This window comes from Thunnus maccoyii, chromosome 7 (genome assembly GCF_910596095.1).
Source record: "Thunnus maccoyii chromosome 7, fThuMac1.1, whole genome shotgun sequence".
Taxonomy (NCBI): Eukaryota; Metazoa; Chordata; class Actinopteri; order Scombriformes; family Scombridae; genus Thunnus; species Thunnus maccoyii.
In genome coordinates this window covers 15147315-15168080 of record NC_056539.1, presented here as the reverse complement: position 1 = coordinate 15168080, position 20766 = coordinate 15147315, and the positions used below count along the sequence as shown (strand labels likewise).

Below are 20766 nucleotides of genomic sequence, written 5' to 3'. Positions count from 1 at the left end.
CCATATTTATACTGATTATAACATTATGGATTTCTTTATGGGGGTGGGGGTTGTCAGACTTATATTAGGAAACTATTTATGAAATAAAAAATGTGTTTCTACTAATATTCAAGAGAGACTAGTAGAAACTAATAACAAGAGAATCTGATAAAGACATTTATAGAGAAACAGAGCAGTTTGTCTTTTAGTCAGGATGTCAATTTTACATTGAAGTCTTTGGAAAAGTGCATCTTTCCACTTACGGAGGTAAAGATCGAACTTTATCAGGACCTGCACTCATAAAACATCCAAGAATAGAAGCACTTATAGGGGCTCTCAGGTCAGGTTACATGACTAGAAAAATAGAACTTAATTATGTTTCATATAACACTGATATAACACTATTTTAGGATAATTCATGACTCCAGTTCGCTGGTATATCAGTATTGTTTACTGTGCTGCTAGCAACAGAGTCCCAGAGTCCCCCATCACTGGCTTGGGCTACTGCGACAGCTGGAGTGGCCGTCACCTCTGGCTCCCAACTGCTTCCTTGTTTTCTGACCTAATAACACTTTAACTGGCAGGTCCAGTCTGGATTCACCTGTGGTAAACATCTGTGGACCTGAGCCAGACAGGTTTTTTGTAAATAATGATTTAATCTTCTTGGAGTTCTATACTGCTGTGGCCTTCAGCATCAGCTCAGTCAAATTAATATCAGTTAATTTTGTGGCAATCAAATACTAATAGATTTTGACTGTCATTTTATCACCCTGTGTGTTCAACTCCACCAACCTATCACTGAGTATACATGTATTGAAGAAACTGAATCAATTAGTCAGTCAATAACAAATACTCACTTCAACTGGTTTCATCTGTTGCAGTGTGTGTTTGTCTGTGTGGCAGTGAGAGGGCAGTGGCAAGCCACTTTGCAGCTGGGCTGGCTTCAACCGGGGTGTGATCCCTCAGCTCTTGGCTGTGTTTGATAAAGATTAATTCAATCCTATTTTCTGCCCTGAAATGCTTTTGTCAGACCCCCCCTCCTCTCTCTCTCTCTCTCTCTTTGTGTGCGTGTGTGTGTGTGTGTGTGTCTGACTCTCCCTCTCCCTTCTAAGGAACACTAAGCACCTTATCCATGTTAAGGACCAACAAAAGCAGCAGGAAGAGAGAGCAGTGGTAGTGTGTTGTAATGCTCCACCACAGATTCATTATCAGTGTATAAGTACTGGCGGGCTGAACGGGCGCTCACACTTTTCGTCTGCTGGTTACATTGTGTGTGTGTGTGTGTGTGTGTGTAAAAAGGAAAAATGATTTTGATGTCAGTTTTAGAAGATGCATAGTCCTTATGTTGTGTGCACATAAGTGTGTGTCTGATTTCATGCATCTATAGTCATTCATAGACGTACCATTATCTCAAATGAGAAATAAGATTCAAATGAAGCTTTTCAGTTTACCATAGTTGCAGTTGCAGAGAACTACAGAGCCAGTAGAGGGTGCCACACAATTTAAGTGATTATTTAATCTCCTAATATTTAAAGTCTGTTAGTACAGACCTCCATCCAAATGTCCAAAGTTTTGACTGGACAGGACTGCATTTAAATGTAAGTTGATATCAGTATTATTATTATCATCATTATTATTATTATTATTATTAGTAGTAGTAGTAGTAGTAGTAGTAGTACAGTAGAGATAATAGTAGTAGTACAGCAGTAGTAGTACAATGTGCTTCACAAGAGATGGAAAATAAACATAGGAAAAGACAATAAATAAAATCAACAGAAAAAAATAAACATTTCAAAACAACTAATGACAATCAATAATGAATAATACAATAGGTGTGAAAAGAGATATTATAAGTTCTCAGGTAAAAGCAAGTTGAAAAATATGTTTCTTGTTTTTTCTGTGATTATTTAGCTCGCTTCTGTACAGACTAAAAGGGATTTGCTAGAGAACTCTCAACGTAGTGGTTCTACTTTGCACAGAGATATGTGTTTTATATTGTATTCTGGTGGAGTTAAGGGTGTGATCGTACTCCAGTTGTTCTAATCAGGACTTTATCCCCCGTACAGCAGCAGTGAGAAGAACTACAGGTGTAAATGTTTCTCTGTTGTTATTGATTCCTGCTGCAGCTCCATATCTGACTGACTGTAGAGAGTCAGCAGTCTCAACAGGTGGGAATGGCAGTGTGTGTGTGTGTGTGTGTGTGTGTGTGTGTGTGTGTGTGTGTGTGTGTGTGTGTGTGTGTGTGTGTGTGTGTGTGTGTGTGTGTGTGTGGCCTGCCATAGGCTACTTTTGGGGACAAATTTCAGATTTAGGACCAGTTAATTGGGGACAAAAGCTGTGTCCCCAATTGAAAAAAAGATGATTTTTGAGTCAGTGGTTAGGTTTAGGGTAAGTCACTAGAAAATGAATGTAAGTCAATGTAATGTCCCCAAAAGTGACCATGATCTGATATGTGTGTGTGTGTGTGTGTGTGTGTGTGTGTGTGTGTGTGTGTGTGTGTGTGTGTGTGTGTGTGTGTGTGTGTGTGTGTGTGTGTGTGAGAGAGAGAGTAGGTGGGAATGGTGTGTATGTGCGTGTAAATCTGTGTGTGAGTACTTGTGGTGGAGTGTATGATCTGAGCTTGCTCTCTTGTTGGTCTGCGTCTCATGTTGTCACAGTGACCTCTACTGCTTACATGGTCACCCACCCAGCACCCATACCTCTTCCACCACACATGCACCATATCTTTAAAGCTAACTTACAGTCTATACAAAATACATATTTTACTTAAGGCAAATAAGAAATTCAACCTACTTATCAAACATCCTAGCTTCTTGCATGTTAGAACATCTAATGTTTCTTTTCTGGCTCCACTATGCTCAGATGACCTTACCTCAGCTCAAGCATCATTCACCCTTTTCAGTTCATGACTGAAGACTCAACTCTCCAAAAAAAAAAAACCTTATACCACCCTTTATTCATTGAGTAGTATCACCACTCACACATCTTTCTCATCAACTTGCAGATATTTGCTCTAAAACTCCATTTTGTCCATTTTGTTATTTCTTACTTTTACGAACAATACTTGTGTCATTACTGTATGTTCTTTCTAGTGCTTACATTTACAAATATATTTAAACAAATAAAAAATACATACATTTAAAGTCAGAATTACTAAATCATTGTACATTCTCCTTCTTACCTTTATCTTGATCCAGAGCACTTACATGATGATTTCTGGATGACAGAAATGATATTATTATATGATAGAGCTCTTTGACTCTTATTGCATTAGTGTTGGTGAACTTATTTTCGAAGTTATTCCATCATGGCACTCTGTGGACTGCTTTCCACTCATATTATTTGTAATAAGTCTCTCTGAGTAAGAGCATCTGCTAAATACTAAAATAAGTATTTAGTGGCCTATCAGTGAGTTCCACTTCAGGCAGTACTGTATGTAGGGAGAGAGGGACTCCAAGTATGCTGAGAGTCTCTTTGCTTATCCCTTTTAGCAACTGGTTAGTGTGGCGCCTGCATATTAATGAAGTCTGGTCCTAAAAGCTGGCTTTGACAGTGACCTAGCCATACTGTGACTCACACATACACGCAGACCCTTCATCCTTTACTACGATGTGAAGATCTTCTTTCCTGCGGGACTGGTAGATGAAGAGGACTGAGGTGTTGATTACTGCAGTGCTCGACAGTCAAGTGTGTGTGTATGTGTGCGTGTGTGAGTGTAGAAAGGCAGCAGGTTAAAGAGAGGGGTGAGCCAGCTAGCGCCTCCTCTAGACTCCTTCTCAGCTGCTGAGACATCAAGTGTAAAATTGCACACTCTTTCAAACATACTCTATCAAAGCCTATGAGGTCACACTTACACACACACACACATACAGTGTTGGGTAGTAGTCAAAACCACTTTGAAAATATAGTTGTACAAGTTTCTAGATTCTTCACATTGTATATAAACCAAGGCATACAGTACCTTAACAGAAGTGCAGTTTGGTTAAGAAGTTGAGGAATATCAAACTATTTTGTAAAAACTATCATATTGCATATCTCACACAGTGCAAGATTACAAAAAATGCCACTGAGTTGAATGTTAATTGTATTTTAAGTTAAGTGTAAAGTCTAGTATACTACAAAATCATCCAGTACACATAAATCAAAATGACACAATAATCTTCTATTGCATAAGTCATTATTTGAATTGAGCTGAACTTAATCAGGCTACTATAAGTTAAATGACTAGTGTGACTGACTGTATGCTACATGGCGATTGATCAGTAGACTCTCTGGAAGACTGGATGATAATGGGCTGTCCCAGCGGCCCTGAGCTTTAAGTTGCTGACCATGTAAGCGTAACATCCCTGATTTGAGTCTTGCCAGGGAACTTTGTTGCATCTCATCTCATCATCCCTTCTCTTTCTCCGCTCATTTCCTTTCACCGTGCTAATAAAGAAAGCAAAAAATTCCCCCCCAAAACATGACTTTTAAATAGTGATTTTAATGACTGTGTAATGTCATTTACATTTGTCTTTCCTCTCTTTTTCTTTTAGCAACAACGGCGTCTAGACCTGTTAACCATCACCAACACCGGTAAGTCCCTGAGATTTAATGCTCTGACTTCACTGTCACCCCAAATTCACCTCTCTGCTTCACCACTGATATTAAACTGTGCTGTGATGCTCCCATACGCAGCCCAGTATCAGTATATTTTTCTATGTTTTCTAATTTGACTTGCTATTGATTTGACAGAAGCATGCCACTAAGGCACTCAAGTATTTTTTCTCTAACCCACTTCTAAATGCTCAAAGGGTTACATGCTGTTTTCTGTATGCAACTTTTCCACACAAACACAAACCTGCACAGTTGGACAAAACCCTGCAGCTGAACTATTGCTGATTTGGTGGCTGCTGGTTAGTTACTTGAGCATATGTTATTTTATGATGTATTAGATGTAAACAAACTATCATCAGTTGTATGAACAACTATCACTATCAAGCATGTGACCCCAAGCGTATATGCAGTATGTAAGCATATATCCATCCCTCTATATGTGTGAGTGTGTGTTGTAACGGTAGAGAGACTCTGTACTTATGTTTAGATTGTGAAAGAACTAGTCAACATGTTAGCTTTAAGCTATCAAGTTAGAGAACGTCACCTTTTCCTTCTATCATGGATTATATGTGTGAGAATGTCGCTTCTCTTGATGTTTTTACATATTTATTTTCATTGTCACTTTCAGAGAATTTTGACTCACAAGGAATGTGTTTATGTAGGTTGGAATCGATTTATGCTTTCATCCGACCAAATTCTCATCGAATAATCTCCGTGTTCCTTTCATAAGAAGAAAAGTGCTTCATCAGTAGCCTTCCAGGATTAATCCATTATTTCCTGCAGTGGGAGGAACAGACTAACAAATTACCTGTGAAAACAGGGGTGTATTCAAAACACCCCCGTTGTTTTCACAACTTTGAACTCGCCCAACTTAATGGAGACTGCTGGGTCTAACTGTACTCAACGTTTACTGAGTGTTTACTGAATCAGTGTTTCTCCGATAATTATAACAACAGAGAAACACTGAAGACATAAAACAGAGTAATAGAGAATGGAGAAATGTGTGGCTGCTGAGTTCACTGTGCACTCTGTCTCGTTACATCCAACCTCCCCGCGACTAATCGATTAGTTGAAGATTATGTATGATTTCAGTCGACCAAGATTTTCTTTGATTGACTACAGCCCTAATGTACAGTTGTATGCAAAAGTTTGTGCACTCCTTGACAAACATATTTTGGTGATTTTTGTAATTGAAAAGATGTTAACACAGTCTCTCTATATATTTTCAGCAAACATTAATATTTAGCTACCTTTTATGTCATGAATTGAACAAAAATAAAAACATTGTGGCATGTGCAAAAGTTTGGGCACCGTTAGAGTTCTGAAGTCTCAGGCTTTTTTATAAGGTCTCAGACCTTGATCAGCTCATTAGGCCTGAGGCATGTCAACAAATGTCAGCTGGTGCCAGTTTCAAAGCTTTACAAATACTCTGACTCTTCAAACCTTGTGCAAACACTCAGCAACCATGGCTTCCCCTAAATAGCTGTGTAAGACTGTGTAAGAATGAAAGTTTTTGATGTCCAGGGAAAAGCAGGGGAAAGCTACAAGAAGATAGCAAAGTTTTGTCAGCTTGCAGTTTCCACAGTGCGAAATGTAATTAGGGGATGGCAGTTTAGAGGAACTGTGGAGGTCAAGATGAGATCTGGAAGACCAAGAAAACTCTCGGAGAGAACTGCTCATATGTGTAACATACCTCTTGCATGTTGCATTAAATACATATCTTGAGCTTTACATGGTTACTATTCTAATAGCAAAATCTTGTAATACAGAATTTAATTTTGTCAGTAATTTTACATTTATTTGATAGTTGTAAGGTGTACATATTTGTGTAATTTTCACATTTTTATGCTGTTATTTTATATTTCATATTTAATACTAGTATGCAAGGTAATGATGCAGCTATGAAGCCCATCACCAGGGGAACAAGTCAGACCGGGCTTGTATTCCCCAGGTGAGTGTGTGACTTTTAAGTGAAAACTTGTAAATATTAATGTATAGCCTATCTGAGAGAGACCGTAACTATATTACAGATTCATACATTCAGAGTGAATATCTATGTGTGCTGATACATTTGTATCAGTAGCATCTTTGTGTGATTTGTAATAAAAGTCTTTGATCCTGGTCAAGGTTAGACCTTTGGCCCTATAACTTGTCAGTTAATGCTTATTGAGCTTGGCTACAGAAATCATTCATTAGTATTGTATGTTTCCTTTGATTATGATTTCCTTTTATGCTGAATAGTTTTACTGAGACGAGGCTTGTCCCCCCCGATCCCGAAGTGCTTGTAAACAATAAACAAATCATCATGGAATCGACATGAAGCTGTCTGTGTCTCTTCGTTGGAGTCAACTAGCTGTCAGCCGTTAGTGCACCACCATCAACAAAACACAAGGCAGAGACTGTTGGCTGTCACCACTGTCAGCGATATAAAGAGATTGATTTAATGGGGGTGTTATAAATTGTGTATAGATAGTTGACCCTCGTTACATATGCTGGTCAGAAAGACAAATCAAAACCCCCATTTGACTGCACAAAAACCTGCAGGAAGATTTAGCAGACTCAGGAGTGATGGTGCACCGTTCCACTGTGCAGCGATGCTCCCACAAACAAGACCGTCATGTAAGAGTCAGTAGAAGAAAACCTTACCTGCATCCTTATCATAAAATCCAACATCAGAAGTATGCGATGGAACATCTACAGAAGCCTGATGCGTTTTGGAAACAAGTGCTGTGGACTGATGAAGTTATAATAGAACTCTTTGGCCACAATCAGCAAAGGCATGTCTGGAGAAAAAAAGGAGCAGCATTTCATGAAAAGCACACCTTGCCAGCTGTTAAACGTGGGGGTAGATCTATCATGCTTGGCACAGGAAACATTGCACGGATAGAGGGAAGAATAGATTCCACTAGAAGCAAACATCACACCATCTGTAGAAAAGCTCAAGTTGTTTAGGATAATGATCCTAAACATACCTTGAAATCCACCATGGATGCAAGCTGAAGGTTTTTGAATGGCCTTCACACTCCCCACTAACACATAATTGAAAATCTGTTGGTTGATCCTAAAAGAGCTGTGCATGCAAGACAGCCCAAGAATATTGCAAAACTAGAAGCCTTTTGCAAGGAAGAATGGGAGAAAATCCCAAATACAAGAATTGAGAGACTTTTAGCCGGCTACAAGAAATGTTTGCAAGCTGTGATATCTGCCAGAGGGGGTGTTACTATGTATAGTAAGGTGCCCAAACTTTTGCACATGCCACACTGATGTTTATTTTTGTTCAATTTATGACATAAGAAGTTAGTATGCATTAATGTTTGCTGAAAATATTGTGTTTTTTTCCACATCCTATAGAGACTGTGTTTACATCTTTTCAATTAAAAAAATCACCAAAATATGTTATTTGTCAAGGGATACCCAAACTTTAAACAACTGTAGACTGTAGACTTTACCATACATGTAAACACATTTTCCTTTGCATGACAAGTACAAGACACTTACACACTCAAATGCCATGAAACCCACGCATATTGGTAACAACACGTCTGAAATGCTTTTATAATTGAACTGAACTGAAAATTCTCTCTGCCCATACAGGCAAACACTCCAGAAACATAAATCAATACACTTTTATAAATGTCTGACATGTACTATTGAACATGCCCTGTTCTTATGTATGTTTCTGAACCATGTAAATATATATACCACTCCTCATACATATATTGACATTGATCATTTATTGAAAACCAGTTGCAAACAATATCAGAACATAACAGAATTTTTTATATGGACTACTGAGATGTTGTCATATATAAAATTGAATCCCTCTGGCATTAAACACTGTTGAAACACTTGTGCGCTACTGAAAAACCATGACATAATTAAGTGAATAACATACATACAGTATCAAAAACACTTCTCCTATTAACTTGTTTATCTAAACACAGCAGCAGTTTTTTGCACTTTTTGGTCAGCAGTGCAAAACTTGTGATAGTGTGTGTGAAGGGATATTAATATTTCAGTCGCACATACGAACATTTCAACAAAGAACAAAAAAAAAAAAACCTCGAACAGATTGAATGAATGTTTATAACCATATTTTGTTTGTGTACTGGTTGTGAGGTTTTTTTGGGGTTTTTTTTCAATCTCATTTGTTCAAAGTATTTTGAATTCAATCCAATATGCACCTCAAACTCATAGCATGTAGCAGTCAGGAACACATATGGTGCTCTAAGTTTGACTGGATGTGGAAACATGTCACAAAGAACTGTTAGGAATCTATGCCAGTCTCTTATAGAGGCAGCTGTGTAAACGAGGGATCTGCTGAGATGGAAAGCGAGGAGATATTCGAAAAACGGGGGAGGAGAAACAGATGGGGACGGCAAGGAGGATACAGAGACCCATATGTCTAAAGTATCTGGATGATCTAATATGCTTTGATTAGAATAATGCATATGTGAGGGACTTGCAGAGTGGGTTAATTTAGCAGGTTTACGTTGCAGCTGTTCCTCAGGCCCTGGGCAGAGGCAAGACTCGCCCCTGGCCTTCACAATTTGACAGAGGGCAACCAGAGAGAGAGAAAGATCAGGGTGGGAAGAAAAGAGTAAGAGTGTGAGCAAGATTACAAAGTATAGCAACACCTTCTATGGCCAGGTAAGAGGGGAAAAGAGTAAGAAAGATCATTTTAGTGAATACTGTCTCGCTACACTTTATGAAAAACAAAGGAGATGATTACAGAAAGAGAAGATGATAATCACATACTTTTTTGTATATTTTATGAAATAACTGATTGCAACTAACCTGACCTCATAAGGAGTGTTTGCTTACTAGACCTGTTCCTCTGCTGTTAATGTAGAGGTGTGATATCATTAATATATATCAAATCAATCAGTTTGTCAAATAATAGATCACAATAGATATATATTTGCTGTATGTCTCATAAGAATGTACTGTATACATTGTCCAGTAAATTAGTGCTGTATGAATGTGTCCTGTTTCCAAAAACAACATGAATGTGATATTTAAATTTTTGAAACATACCGTATTCTAGATATACACACCATGATGCAAAAGTAGAAAAAAATCTCATCATAATTAAGGATGATTCACCTCAGCTATTCACAACACAGTAAAATATATGTGATGCCATCCGTTTTTTATTGCTTTCATTGCTTAAGACATTTTCATACTCTTTCTTGGAGCTACATATAATCTAGCAAGGCCAGCCAACAATTCTAACCTTATTGTAGTTAAGTAGGGCTAATAGCGTCACGCATTTTATCATAATGTAGTCATAATGGACTACTTAAAGGTTTCTCCTTTGCTCACAAATCTACATCAACGCTTCATACTCGTTTGGGAGAACGCACCACTCTCTGAGCTGTTGTTGCTCTTTTCTCCAGATACTCGAGCTAGAAAAACATTGTTACTGTTCTGGAAACATTGGTACATTTCTTACAAACTAGCTACTGAAATCTGTTTCTGAATAAATCTGAAGTGACAAAGAGGCAACTCATGCTCCAGTTTATATCTATAACACGTAGTTTAAATGGTTTTTGAATATTTTCCGGAGTTTTTAGAGAGTGTTTTGAGGATTTTGCTCTTCTTTTCTTCTGTTGCACAAAGCGGACAATCACAGGAAGTAATTTTGTTCTATTTAAGCATCGGCCTCTCAGACGTCTGCCTAGAGCCTCATTATAGGTATAATGTCTAAATCTATCACTCAAATTTAAATGAAATTTTATGCAACAAACTGAGAAAAAAATAAAGAGATCTGAATGATTTGCAAAGCCACTGTACTCAGCAAGGGTATTTTAATTTTGTCCTCTCTTTTTTTGTTGGTTAGCCAGTATGCAGCATCAGACAGTAGCGCTCCATGGTACATAAGCTGATAATTACAGAGGAAAGTCTTTTCTATTGCAACAAAGTTTCACTGGTGGTAATGAGATGTGCTGTTAATATTATACGGCCACAGTCCCTTCCCATCTTTAAACCGCTTAATATTTACTGTAAGTCTTCTTATGACTTTGCATCTCCCTCTTTGGATGAGCTTACAGTAGTGGACACAGCAGAACTACCTTCCTTTACTGAAATAGCTTTCAATTATTTCTCACTGAAAGGTTTCTTCCTCTGACCACTGTAGAGCTCAGTGTGCTGTGTAAATTATTGCAGGTCATTATTCAGACTGTTGTTACCTGTGGCCTTGAAGGGAAGTCTATTATATTCTTAACTTGGTAGACATATTTTATCCTGCCCTGCTGCTTATTACTATTCACAGTAGGTGAGCGGATATGCACACACACACACTGAACACAGTGAAGGTTAGTATGATGGCTGTATGAAAAGCAGGTGAGGCTTTCAGATGAATGAGGCTGATAGGGAAACACTCACAGGACACCCTCTCCTTCTCCCTGCAGATTAAAGGAGTTTCCGCTCCCTCGCTCCCTCTCTCCCTTTCTCCTTGTCAACCTCGTCATCCTCCCACCTGCCTGTCACTCTGCTGTTAGCACTTCTTCCACTGCTTGTTTGACTTAGCAACACTTGTTACCTACTGTTATTTACTAGTGATCTGATTGTATCCTCTTGCTTCTGCCCTTTTAGTGCTGTATCTTTCCCTCTTTATCCATCCTGTCACCTCTCTTCATTGCGTCTTCATAGCTTGGACAGCAGGGGGAATCACAGGGTGTGAACAAACTAATGGGCTCAAGTGGCTTCATAACATGCTGCGTGTGTGTGTGTGTGTGTGTGTGTGTGTGCGTGTGTGTAAAGAGAGAGAGAGAGAGAGAGAGAAAGAGAGATTTGATGAGGATTCTGCCCCTGTTGCTCTGTTGGCCTCTGTTTCTAATGCCGTTCATTAGCTACTATGAAGAATGATTCACACTTACACATGTAATTGAGTTTACATATACATACATGTAACATATAGTTTTGATATGGAGGAAAAACTAATAAAAACACACACAGTAGCTCTTTACTCTCTCTTTCTTATTTCACACACACATGCACAGTCACTCCCACACACAGACCCACTCAAACCTCACTCGGCCCTCTTTAATTGGACACTTGAGCAGCGCACGGCTGCATCTGGCTCCTGTTGAACACAGCCTGACATTTCAGACTGCTGACCTTTCCAGCCCCGCCACAACTAAATAATGATTAGTCCTGGCAACTGTTCCACCACAGCAACAGCCAGGTACACACACGAACACACACACACACATACATTCACACAATCAGGCACATTTACTGCACACACACAGGTGCAAACAGCACAAAACAGAACAACAAAAACACCTGCATTGAAGGCTTTGTCTTTTCACAGTGAGAAAATGGGGTGCAGGCATTGATTTGAGAGGCCATTGTCATTCTTTTGGCTTATCGATTAGATTGTCCTTTTCCATATCTGCAGTCAGCACCCAATAATGTGTTGTTCTAAATTAACTCTGCTTGCCTCTGTTTAGTTTCTCCTTTCCCCTTAATGCGCTCTCAGCATTACAGTGGAAAAAAGGTCAATCATATTCATGAGATCTGGGCAGATTTGAGAGGATGGTTGTATGTGAGAGTGTGTACTTGTGTGTATACACTTTTAGGTTTGTGCACAGATGCATGCAGCTTGTGTGTGTGTGTGTGTGTGTGTCTAAAGCAATGAAGCACCGTGGAGATAATAGGCAGTTCTCAGATCTCTCCTCTCACTTTCTTCTTTTTTACTCTATCACTTCTCTCTTTGTATCTCCATTTCCCTGCTGTTTCTGTCAGAACAGAATAGAAATGTTCTTCATTAGAGGCTCTCTTTCTACAGATATTCTTTGTGTTTCCTGCTTTGCCCCCTCCAGACAAAACCACTGTACATATCTCTGAGGTCAGAGGTCACATTTTGCACAGCCAGCTCCTCATATTCAAAAGCTGTGTCTGAATCTTTCATGCTGCATAGCAATAGTGTGGTAATTGAAGTATGTAAATTTAGCATGTGGAAAGGTATGAGTGTACGCAGAGCATGAGCAAAATTAAGTATGGAGCTGATGGTCGCTACATGATCAGAACCATAATTATTTAGCCGTATTGTTCCCATGGAAACAACCTGGTCAGGGCATATTTTATAGACAAAATCAGACATCAAAAGCAGGAGAAAAAGCAGCATATGATCGACAAATTAAAATGTGAATTTATATTTTTCAAAAAAGGGTCACATCTGCTTAGACGGACATAGTGTATTCAGAAGATGCTTTAAGGACATTGAATGCACAGCTAAATTGTAAAGTCTTATATAGCCTCCCAAATCACAATTCTTTTCCAAATTACATAGTCAGCAAATTGAGGATATATATATTAAACATGACCCATACGTTTGAAATAAGGATGACATGTGGTACATCTTATCAAATATCAGAATTTTTTTCTGAATATTCCAAATAGCATCAATGAAAATAATCACCTGGTACCAGCATAAGTTGGTTTACTTTCCCAGGTAGATTTACTTACACATAACAGATACAACAAATTATAGTATGTCAGTAATTAAATAAATGTACTCAATTTGAAGAAAGAGTGACACAGTTATCCTTCACCATACAGCAAATATGTTCGCCAGCTACAATATGAGACATAATTGAGATGTCAAAATCACTTAAAAAATGAACACTAGCACCCATGAACTGAGATAATAAACAAAAGTTAACTCTGTGGGAGGAAAAAATACTCTTGAAGCAAAACTCTATTTGTTCAATTAAAATCAAACAAAAACAGAAATGTCAATTTTTAGCTTAATTTTGTAGTTCTCATTTTGGTTTATGTGCAGGAAGAATTAAGTTTCAGCGAAGATTTTTTTCTGAATTCTGAATGAGTTTTCTGAATACTCACTAGTCCATATGAGATGCTGCTATCTTGAAGACCAAATCTTTAGACTCCCATGAGCCCTGCTGGCTCTCTTAGGAGTTACCAACATTTACAGCGCCTTGCCATTTGTATAACACGTGTCAGAAAGCGACATAGTAAGTCAAGGATTACTTCCAACTAAATTGTCTGCAGTGTGAATGTGGGGTCAAAAGAGTTTTCTCTAATTTACACAATGCACCAGCCTGGCCCAGCCATTTAATAGCTTCCATTTCTTCAGATGAAAGTCTCTGGGCAGCCATCCAAACAATATAGTGATATATTTTATGTCTTTGTTGTTGTGGTGTTATTGTTTTGAATATGATGTATTTTTCTTGGTCCTCTGGCAAATTGCATCACGGAGTTGTGTCATAGTTTTGGTGTAGGAAGAGCCTCCCTCCCTCCCTGTAAAACCTATAAAATGCTTGCTTGATGCACAGGAAAATTATTTATCGCTCTTTGTGGTGGCACTGCTACTATCTGACTTTGATTTGATCTGACAATTGATTCTTTCTTTGTGTACTCTTGCATTTAAGTGAAAGTTACCCCTTTCATATCTGTGTGCCAGTTTCTTTTTTGTTCAGTTGTATAGACTTTCATCAGCTGATCTTTATCTGCTTGACCAGTCCTCCTTTGAGTTAGGCTGAAACATAAGAAACCTAAATTCATTCATTTAGCTCTCATTTTCTTCTCAAAACAAAAAACAAAGACCTAGCCAACACTGTAGTTGCAGTCCTGCATGCACCAGCATTCAGCACCTTTTGGCTGTGCTCACTGTATTTCTCTGAAGTGCTAATTATGACCTTGCCACTCTTTTTTAAAATTCAAAAAAGTGTTTAAACTCTTCTCCGATTGTGAAAAATAAAATGTCCAGTGGCAGCAGCATGTATATGAACAACAAAAACAGAAAGTTAGTGAGTCAAAAAGGCATATTTGTACATTCTTCCTAACACCTCTCTCTGTGGCAGTAGGATGGTAAAAGAGAAGACTGAGCTGATTCGCACTGGGACAGTCCCTCATACTTGTGGCTTCTACATTGCGAAAGTCCCCTTTTTTCAGACTGCAGGCCAGGAGACAGTGTTTCTATCCAGCCTGGGTTGACCGGCAGAAGGTGGAAAGACAGGTCTGAAAACAACCCAAGTCATTCTGTATGCAACCTCCTGCTTGCCATCCAGGCCTGCTGTACATACCTGAGCTGACAGAAATCTCTGGTTGGCTCAGTGACTCCATGGTTGACTAGCTTTCAGGCTGGAAGGCTGCAGAGATTTGTTTTTAGTGGAGCACAAGACTTTGCATCGTGGGGAAGGCAGGGGGAGAGGAAGATAGAGGGAAAAAAAAGAGAGAAGAACATTATTGATAAAAAAAAGACTATCAGGCTTTTGTGTAAATGAGCAGCTGTGAAAACAACACTTCCTATTATTGCCCTAATTATATCCTTTCTCTGTGAATTTGCATATTTTATCTCCCTCCTCTTCATTATGGGGGGCTATGCTTCCATTTTGATGTGGTAAAAAAAAAAAAAACCCACATAAAACAAACAAAGAAGGAGATGAAGGATGGGAGGGAGGAAGGGAGAGGGGCACGCTGGCCGCCTCATATTGAGTATTTTCCAGTTGATTTTGTTGAAGGCTTCTCAGCAGCGTAGCTAAATAAGCAGCAGCATGCTAATGAATGGAGAACGAGTGTGATAATTTACCAGACAAAGAATGGAGGACTGTGAGAGATAGGAGGCAGGAGGAAGGGAGGAGGGAGGGGAGTAAGGGGCAGCACAATATTGAAAATATTTTGAAAATATTTGTCATCAAACAATTATTTAAAAACCTGTCTCTAGCCTATACGCCTGAAGGTTCTTTTTTTGTCAAGCCTATATTACTAATGCTTAGAGTAAATATTCCCTGTGTCGCAAATATGGTAATTTCACGCAGTGTACACACAGTCAACCATGTGTTTCATGTTTTTGCATGCAGAAAAGGAGAGAGAGGGAGAATGCTAAACTCAGAGGACAGTAAATGACAACAGAGAAGCATAGACTCTGTCTGTCCTTTTTCTAAAAGGGCGATGTGACGAAGACAGTAAACAGGCTGTGAACAGGCTGTGGGCTCAGAGATTATTTCTTTGTCACCAGCAGAGCCACCAGTGTTGCTGAGCACTGCTGTGGAGCAAATCCTCCTAGAGAGGACTGATTGGATTTTTGTTCCAGGGAGCCTTTTGTGTTAGCAGCATAGGGACTAGATAATAGAGGTTGATGCCACTCTGTCTCTGTGTTATGGCTGGTGGATTGAGTTTTTTTGACTTCGGACTGTGTGTGTGTGTGTATGTGTGTGTGTGTGTGTGGAGCCAGGATGTTGTCTGTCTTTAAACAACCACTATCACTGTTATTCACAAACTATTGAATGCTTTAGAGCATATAGGATGCTAAATATCTGGGCATCTGGGTGATATGCTTACAATATGGACCCTGTTACTAATGGAGAGGCATTGCTGCTAAGATAAATTGTTAATATGATAACCTGTCACTCTGCTAAATTGTTCATATGAGAGTATTCAATATCACAAGCCGTGCAAACTACAGTGCAGGTGCACATTGCCAGGGGATACTGGCTGCCATGGTCAAGGTCATTATCTGCCTGTTCTCAGTCTCTCTGTCAGAACTACGTGTGCAGCATGCGTGCCCAATGGGTATGTATGTAGAGTGCTGTATGTATAAATAAAAAAATTTATAAATTATTGATCCCCGTAGGGAAATTCTACATTTAATTGCCCCGCTTTCACAGGCGGGTCAGCCGTCAGGTTCAGCTACTGAACAGCAGCCGCTGTCTTTCTCCAGGAAACTTCAACACAGCAGATGCTTGAACCCAAGTTCTGTAAATCCAGGAAATTCTCTTACTCATTATGCCACCCTGCTCTCCTGTGTGTGACTTTGCGCTGACCTCTAATGGAGAATAAGGAATGATAGAGAAAGATTTTCACAAGCCAGTCGCAGTCAACGAGTCATTTAAAGCAGACATTCAACATTGATCATATATCACCGTGCACATCCTAAAAATAATACTGGTTGGTTTTCTTTTTTTTGCCTGTTTGAGTTGAGAAAGAAATATGTGCTGTCAGCTGCAAATTCATAGGAATATCTTCACTGAACAGGTGGGGTTGTTCCAGAAACAAAGAGAAAGATGACAGGAAGAAGCACTTGGAGATTTACTTGAAGATCATTTGGTTATGTAACAGTAAAAATTGTACCCACTGCACCTTTAAAACCAGCCGTACCTGCCTCTCAGTGGCTGTGGCTCAGTGAGAACAGAGATGGACTGTCAGGCTGTGTGTCTCTGGCCCTGTTACAACTGATTGCCAGATTCGTCCTGACTGTTTTCACCTCCACAGAACTAAATGTGTCTCAGCAGTGGGAGAGATAGGCAGTGTTTCCCACCGTCACATCAGTTGGCATCCTGCATCTGGATGGCAGAGGAGAAGCATGACATGTGACATACTTTTTCACTGTCACTGTTTGCGTGTCCTGGCTGAAGAAAATGGGTTGTGAGATATTGCGTCTCTTTACTTTTCTTTCTGTATTTTCCATGCTGAGTGAAGCAAGGCGATGCTCGGGAGACATTTTACTTTTGCCAGGTTAGCGGCAGGCAGATGTGAAATTAAGTTGAAGTGATTGCAATCAAATACTGTATTTTATCACAGATTTAAATAGGTTTGGGTCAGCGTTATTTTAGCTTAAACAGATGAAAATGTGTTTGCGTTCTGTACGCTGGAGTTGCTCGCTAAGAAGAAAAGCAGATTTTGAAATGAATAAAAACATGAAATAGATTGAGGATAGAAGGGAAATAAATGGAGAGGGAATAAAAACATGTTATTGTACTTTGGAGACTCACAGCTCTTTCAGTAGATATTATAACAAGAGTAATAAAAGAGCAGCAAGTACACCAGCAACTGCACCAACACTCTGTATTAAGCTCCGAATCAATCTTAACCTCCTCCAAGTGTACAGTAAGCTGCAGGAATGATTCTGGGGAGGGATTTGAGATCTGTGACCTTGCCTGTCCTTGACTAGTGTGTGTGTGTGTGTGTGTGTGTGTGTGTCTGTCTGTCTGTCTGGGTGGTCAGTGGTTAATGGAAGGCCCCTAGTTGTCAAAGCACTTTGTCCCTCAACATGCCCCTGTCACCCCATCTGATCCTCCTAACCCCACCACCACGCATCCCTCATACCCTGCTGAGGAGCGAGCGCTGGTCGGCCTGCATTTTATCTGCTATTATCTGTCAGATTCTATGCACCTGTGAGCCCGGCTGCCCCTCTGCATGACGGGCTGCCCGTGGTCGCTCGTCCAATCCCACTGGCTCCATGCTGTCAGCTACAGCAGCAGTGAGAAGTTCTCTGGCCGCCTCCGTCTCCGTCTGACAGCCGCCCTGGAGGAAGGGGGAAGAGAAGCAAAGGGAAGAGAAGGAAAGGGGGGAGAAATACCATTAAGATGAGCTGTATTCCCAAAGACCAAAGCCTGCCCACCAGCCATGTGCTGCGGCTCACCTGGCTGCCAGATAAGTGGAGATTAGAGGAGAGGAGACGCTGGAAAAGGTATTAGAGGCAAAAGAAAAATTCTCTCTGAAACCCAGGGACAGCCTTGATACTTTTAGGATTTCCTCTGTCATGTCTGACATTTGGTGCCGAGGCACAAAGGGCACAGAGACACAGACAGTCCACGCTGCTCTTACATGGATGGGGCAATCTTTACTTTTTTGTATTTTTGCTTGTTTCCCTATAGTCTGTTGTTCGACTTGCTGTTGCCGCTTTATAAATTACAGTTTTTTTGAGTTCCCTATCAGGTTAGCAGAGAATAACAGTCTGGTGACACTGGCAAGATCAATACAGAGCCACAGCAGGAGGTAGAGCGGCCCTAATGAACTGAATTGACTGGAGCTGAAATATGATCAGTATTTCTCTGGTGGTCATTATGTTCCTTATGAAGAAGATCAATGTCTCCTGGGTGGATCACTGAGTATACGCAGCATGATGGCAGGGCCAACGCTGATACCATTCTAAATACTTAATGAAGAATTTATTCACAATAAGGTTTGCCTCTGTGTGTGTGTGTGTGCATGCTCCATGTCTGTCTTTCTTTCTTTCTTCCGTCGCTCTCTTTCAGTCAAAGGTCTGTTTTCAGGCCCTGCAGCATTAGTAACTGATGTGCTTGTATGAGTCTGTGCTGTTCATTTCATGGGCTATCACTTTTTAAATTGGTGAATGCCTTCTTCATGGTTGATTAGTAATTCATGCGGATCTAATTAAGAGGCATAATAACAGAAAGACTGGTGAGATGCCTCCAACCAAAATAGGAAAACGGTATTACCCCGGACTGTAAACAGTTGTGATTGATCATAGTAGCATGCTGCCTATAAAAGATGTTTACGCTTCTCTGAATCCGTCATCTCGGAACCAGACACCCATATCTTCATTTTGCTCGGTGCTTTCCTGATCTTAGAGCATCTCTCCAGAAAGTTGCGTTAATGATTGCCCCCTGTCCCGCCTGTCTAATGTCTGGCATCGTCACTTTGCTTGGTCTGCTGTCTGTACGCTGCTGCTCAGGTTGGCGCTCGCCCATGCCAACCATCATCACGCACACACCTGTACCAGCATCTGTCCATCCTGCAGATTGGCACAGGTGCTGCCTTTATATTGGCTGTCTGCGTGCTGTAAAGGTAATGCACACACCTCCAAGCACTGTAGACATTTTTCACCCAAATTGCAAGACCTCTTCTTGTCTTCTTCTTTCTCTGTTTGTCTGTCACACATTGATCAGAAACATAAAGGAGTCATTTGTATTATCTCTCCGTCCATCCCTCCATTTGTCAGCGGGAACTCTTTATGATTCCAGGAGCAACACTGCAATGATGACGTGTGTACCCGCAGTCTAATTCCATCATCAGCATCATTACTGCTATTATCCCGTGTCTCCCTTTAATGCAGGCTAATGGATGACCAATAAAGATAGATGAGCCTGGCAGTGTGGAGCTAATAGGCAGGACATGATGTCTGGCTTCTGTCCTGACTCGAGTCTTTGCCGATCAGCTTTCCCAATAGATAAAACATAGCAAAAATATTATTATTATTCCTTATTAATGTTTTTTCCTTCAGCTTTAATGATCACTGTATCTTCAGCTTATTAGCATGCCAACAGTCTAGGCCAACTCAGAGCCCATAATAGTGAAAAGTCAACACAAAACAATGGGCACACAACATTTAACTGATATTTAAAGTGTTATAATTTAATAACCTTTTGGGTGTGGAAAGGTCATTTTAGACCTACTGAAAGCGGCACCGCCCATGTAATTACATGTGTATGATTTTATATGTAACACTGTGTGTGTGTGTGTGTGTGTGTGTGTGTGTGTGTGTGTGTGTGTGTGTGTATGTGTGTTTAAAAGTGTGTGCATTACAAGGTCAGTATTTGATTGTTTTTTGATGAATATCCTGTTCCTGTTCCTTGTCCTTTTTAGCCGTAATTTGAACATATTATTTTACCCTTCTTCAGTTCTCTTACGCTAATGAATCAGAATCAGAAACTGTAAAATTGTAAAAACCTTTTCTTTGGTAGAATTTCTGTTTTTGTCTATAATTTCTTGATAATTTCTTGAATAAGCATTTCAGTGCAACTGATGCAATAATGTTTAATACCTGAGTAGCAAATTCTGAGAGAAAAAAACAACAAAAGACAGTTCATAATGTATCAGGAATTCAGTTTGTTATATTATTGTACAGTATACATTTAATATATCATAAATGTACTGCATTTTGATTTTTAGGAACTTCAACCTTAAAATTAAGTTACTCATTTAATTCCTAAAGGCTACTAATTTAGCAAAATTTAGAGAAACTTATATTTGTGAATGAAAGTGTTTATAGATGAAAATTTGATAATAAAAGATAGTCGAATTTTTTTGTAGAAACATTTTTACAACTGGATGCAGGTATTGTGCTATACTTTGAAAAAAACCCAACAAAGCAGAGCAAATTAAACTGAAGTGGAAAACTTGAGTACACAAAAGACGTGTTTTCACTTTCATCAAGACAAAAGCTGCAGTTATTAGATGCTCTTCACACCCACAAATGGTTTCCAATTCTGGCTGATTAGACCTCTGCTCAGGTTGAAGTTGGTTGGAGCTACGCTGGGATAACATGAGGTCATCAAACTTAACAAACTGATAGGAGTGATAAAGGCGCAACATTACTCATCCAGTCAGTTCACCAAAAAGATGTGTTCTAATTTCATTGTACATACTAATTCAGAACAAGTTTGCAGTTTTTGGTTTCACAGTGGGAAAAAAAGT

The 20766-nt window shown here is 39.6% G+C and overlaps 1 protein-coding gene across 3 annotated transcripts in view; it reads left to right on the top strand.

Moving 5' to 3' along the window:
• The window catches only part of agbl4 (AGBL carboxypeptidase 4), a 432805-nt gene that overhangs the window by 337936 nt on the left and 74103 nt on the right, over positions 1-20766 (top strand). For all 3 annotated transcript variants that reach the window (XM_042416279.1, XM_042416278.1, XM_042416280.1), the window contains one exon: positions 4515-4554. In XM_042416279.1, the coding sequence (XP_042272213.1) occupies positions 4515-4554 (40 nt within the window). The remainder of the gene's footprint in view (positions 1-4514; positions 4555-20766) is intronic.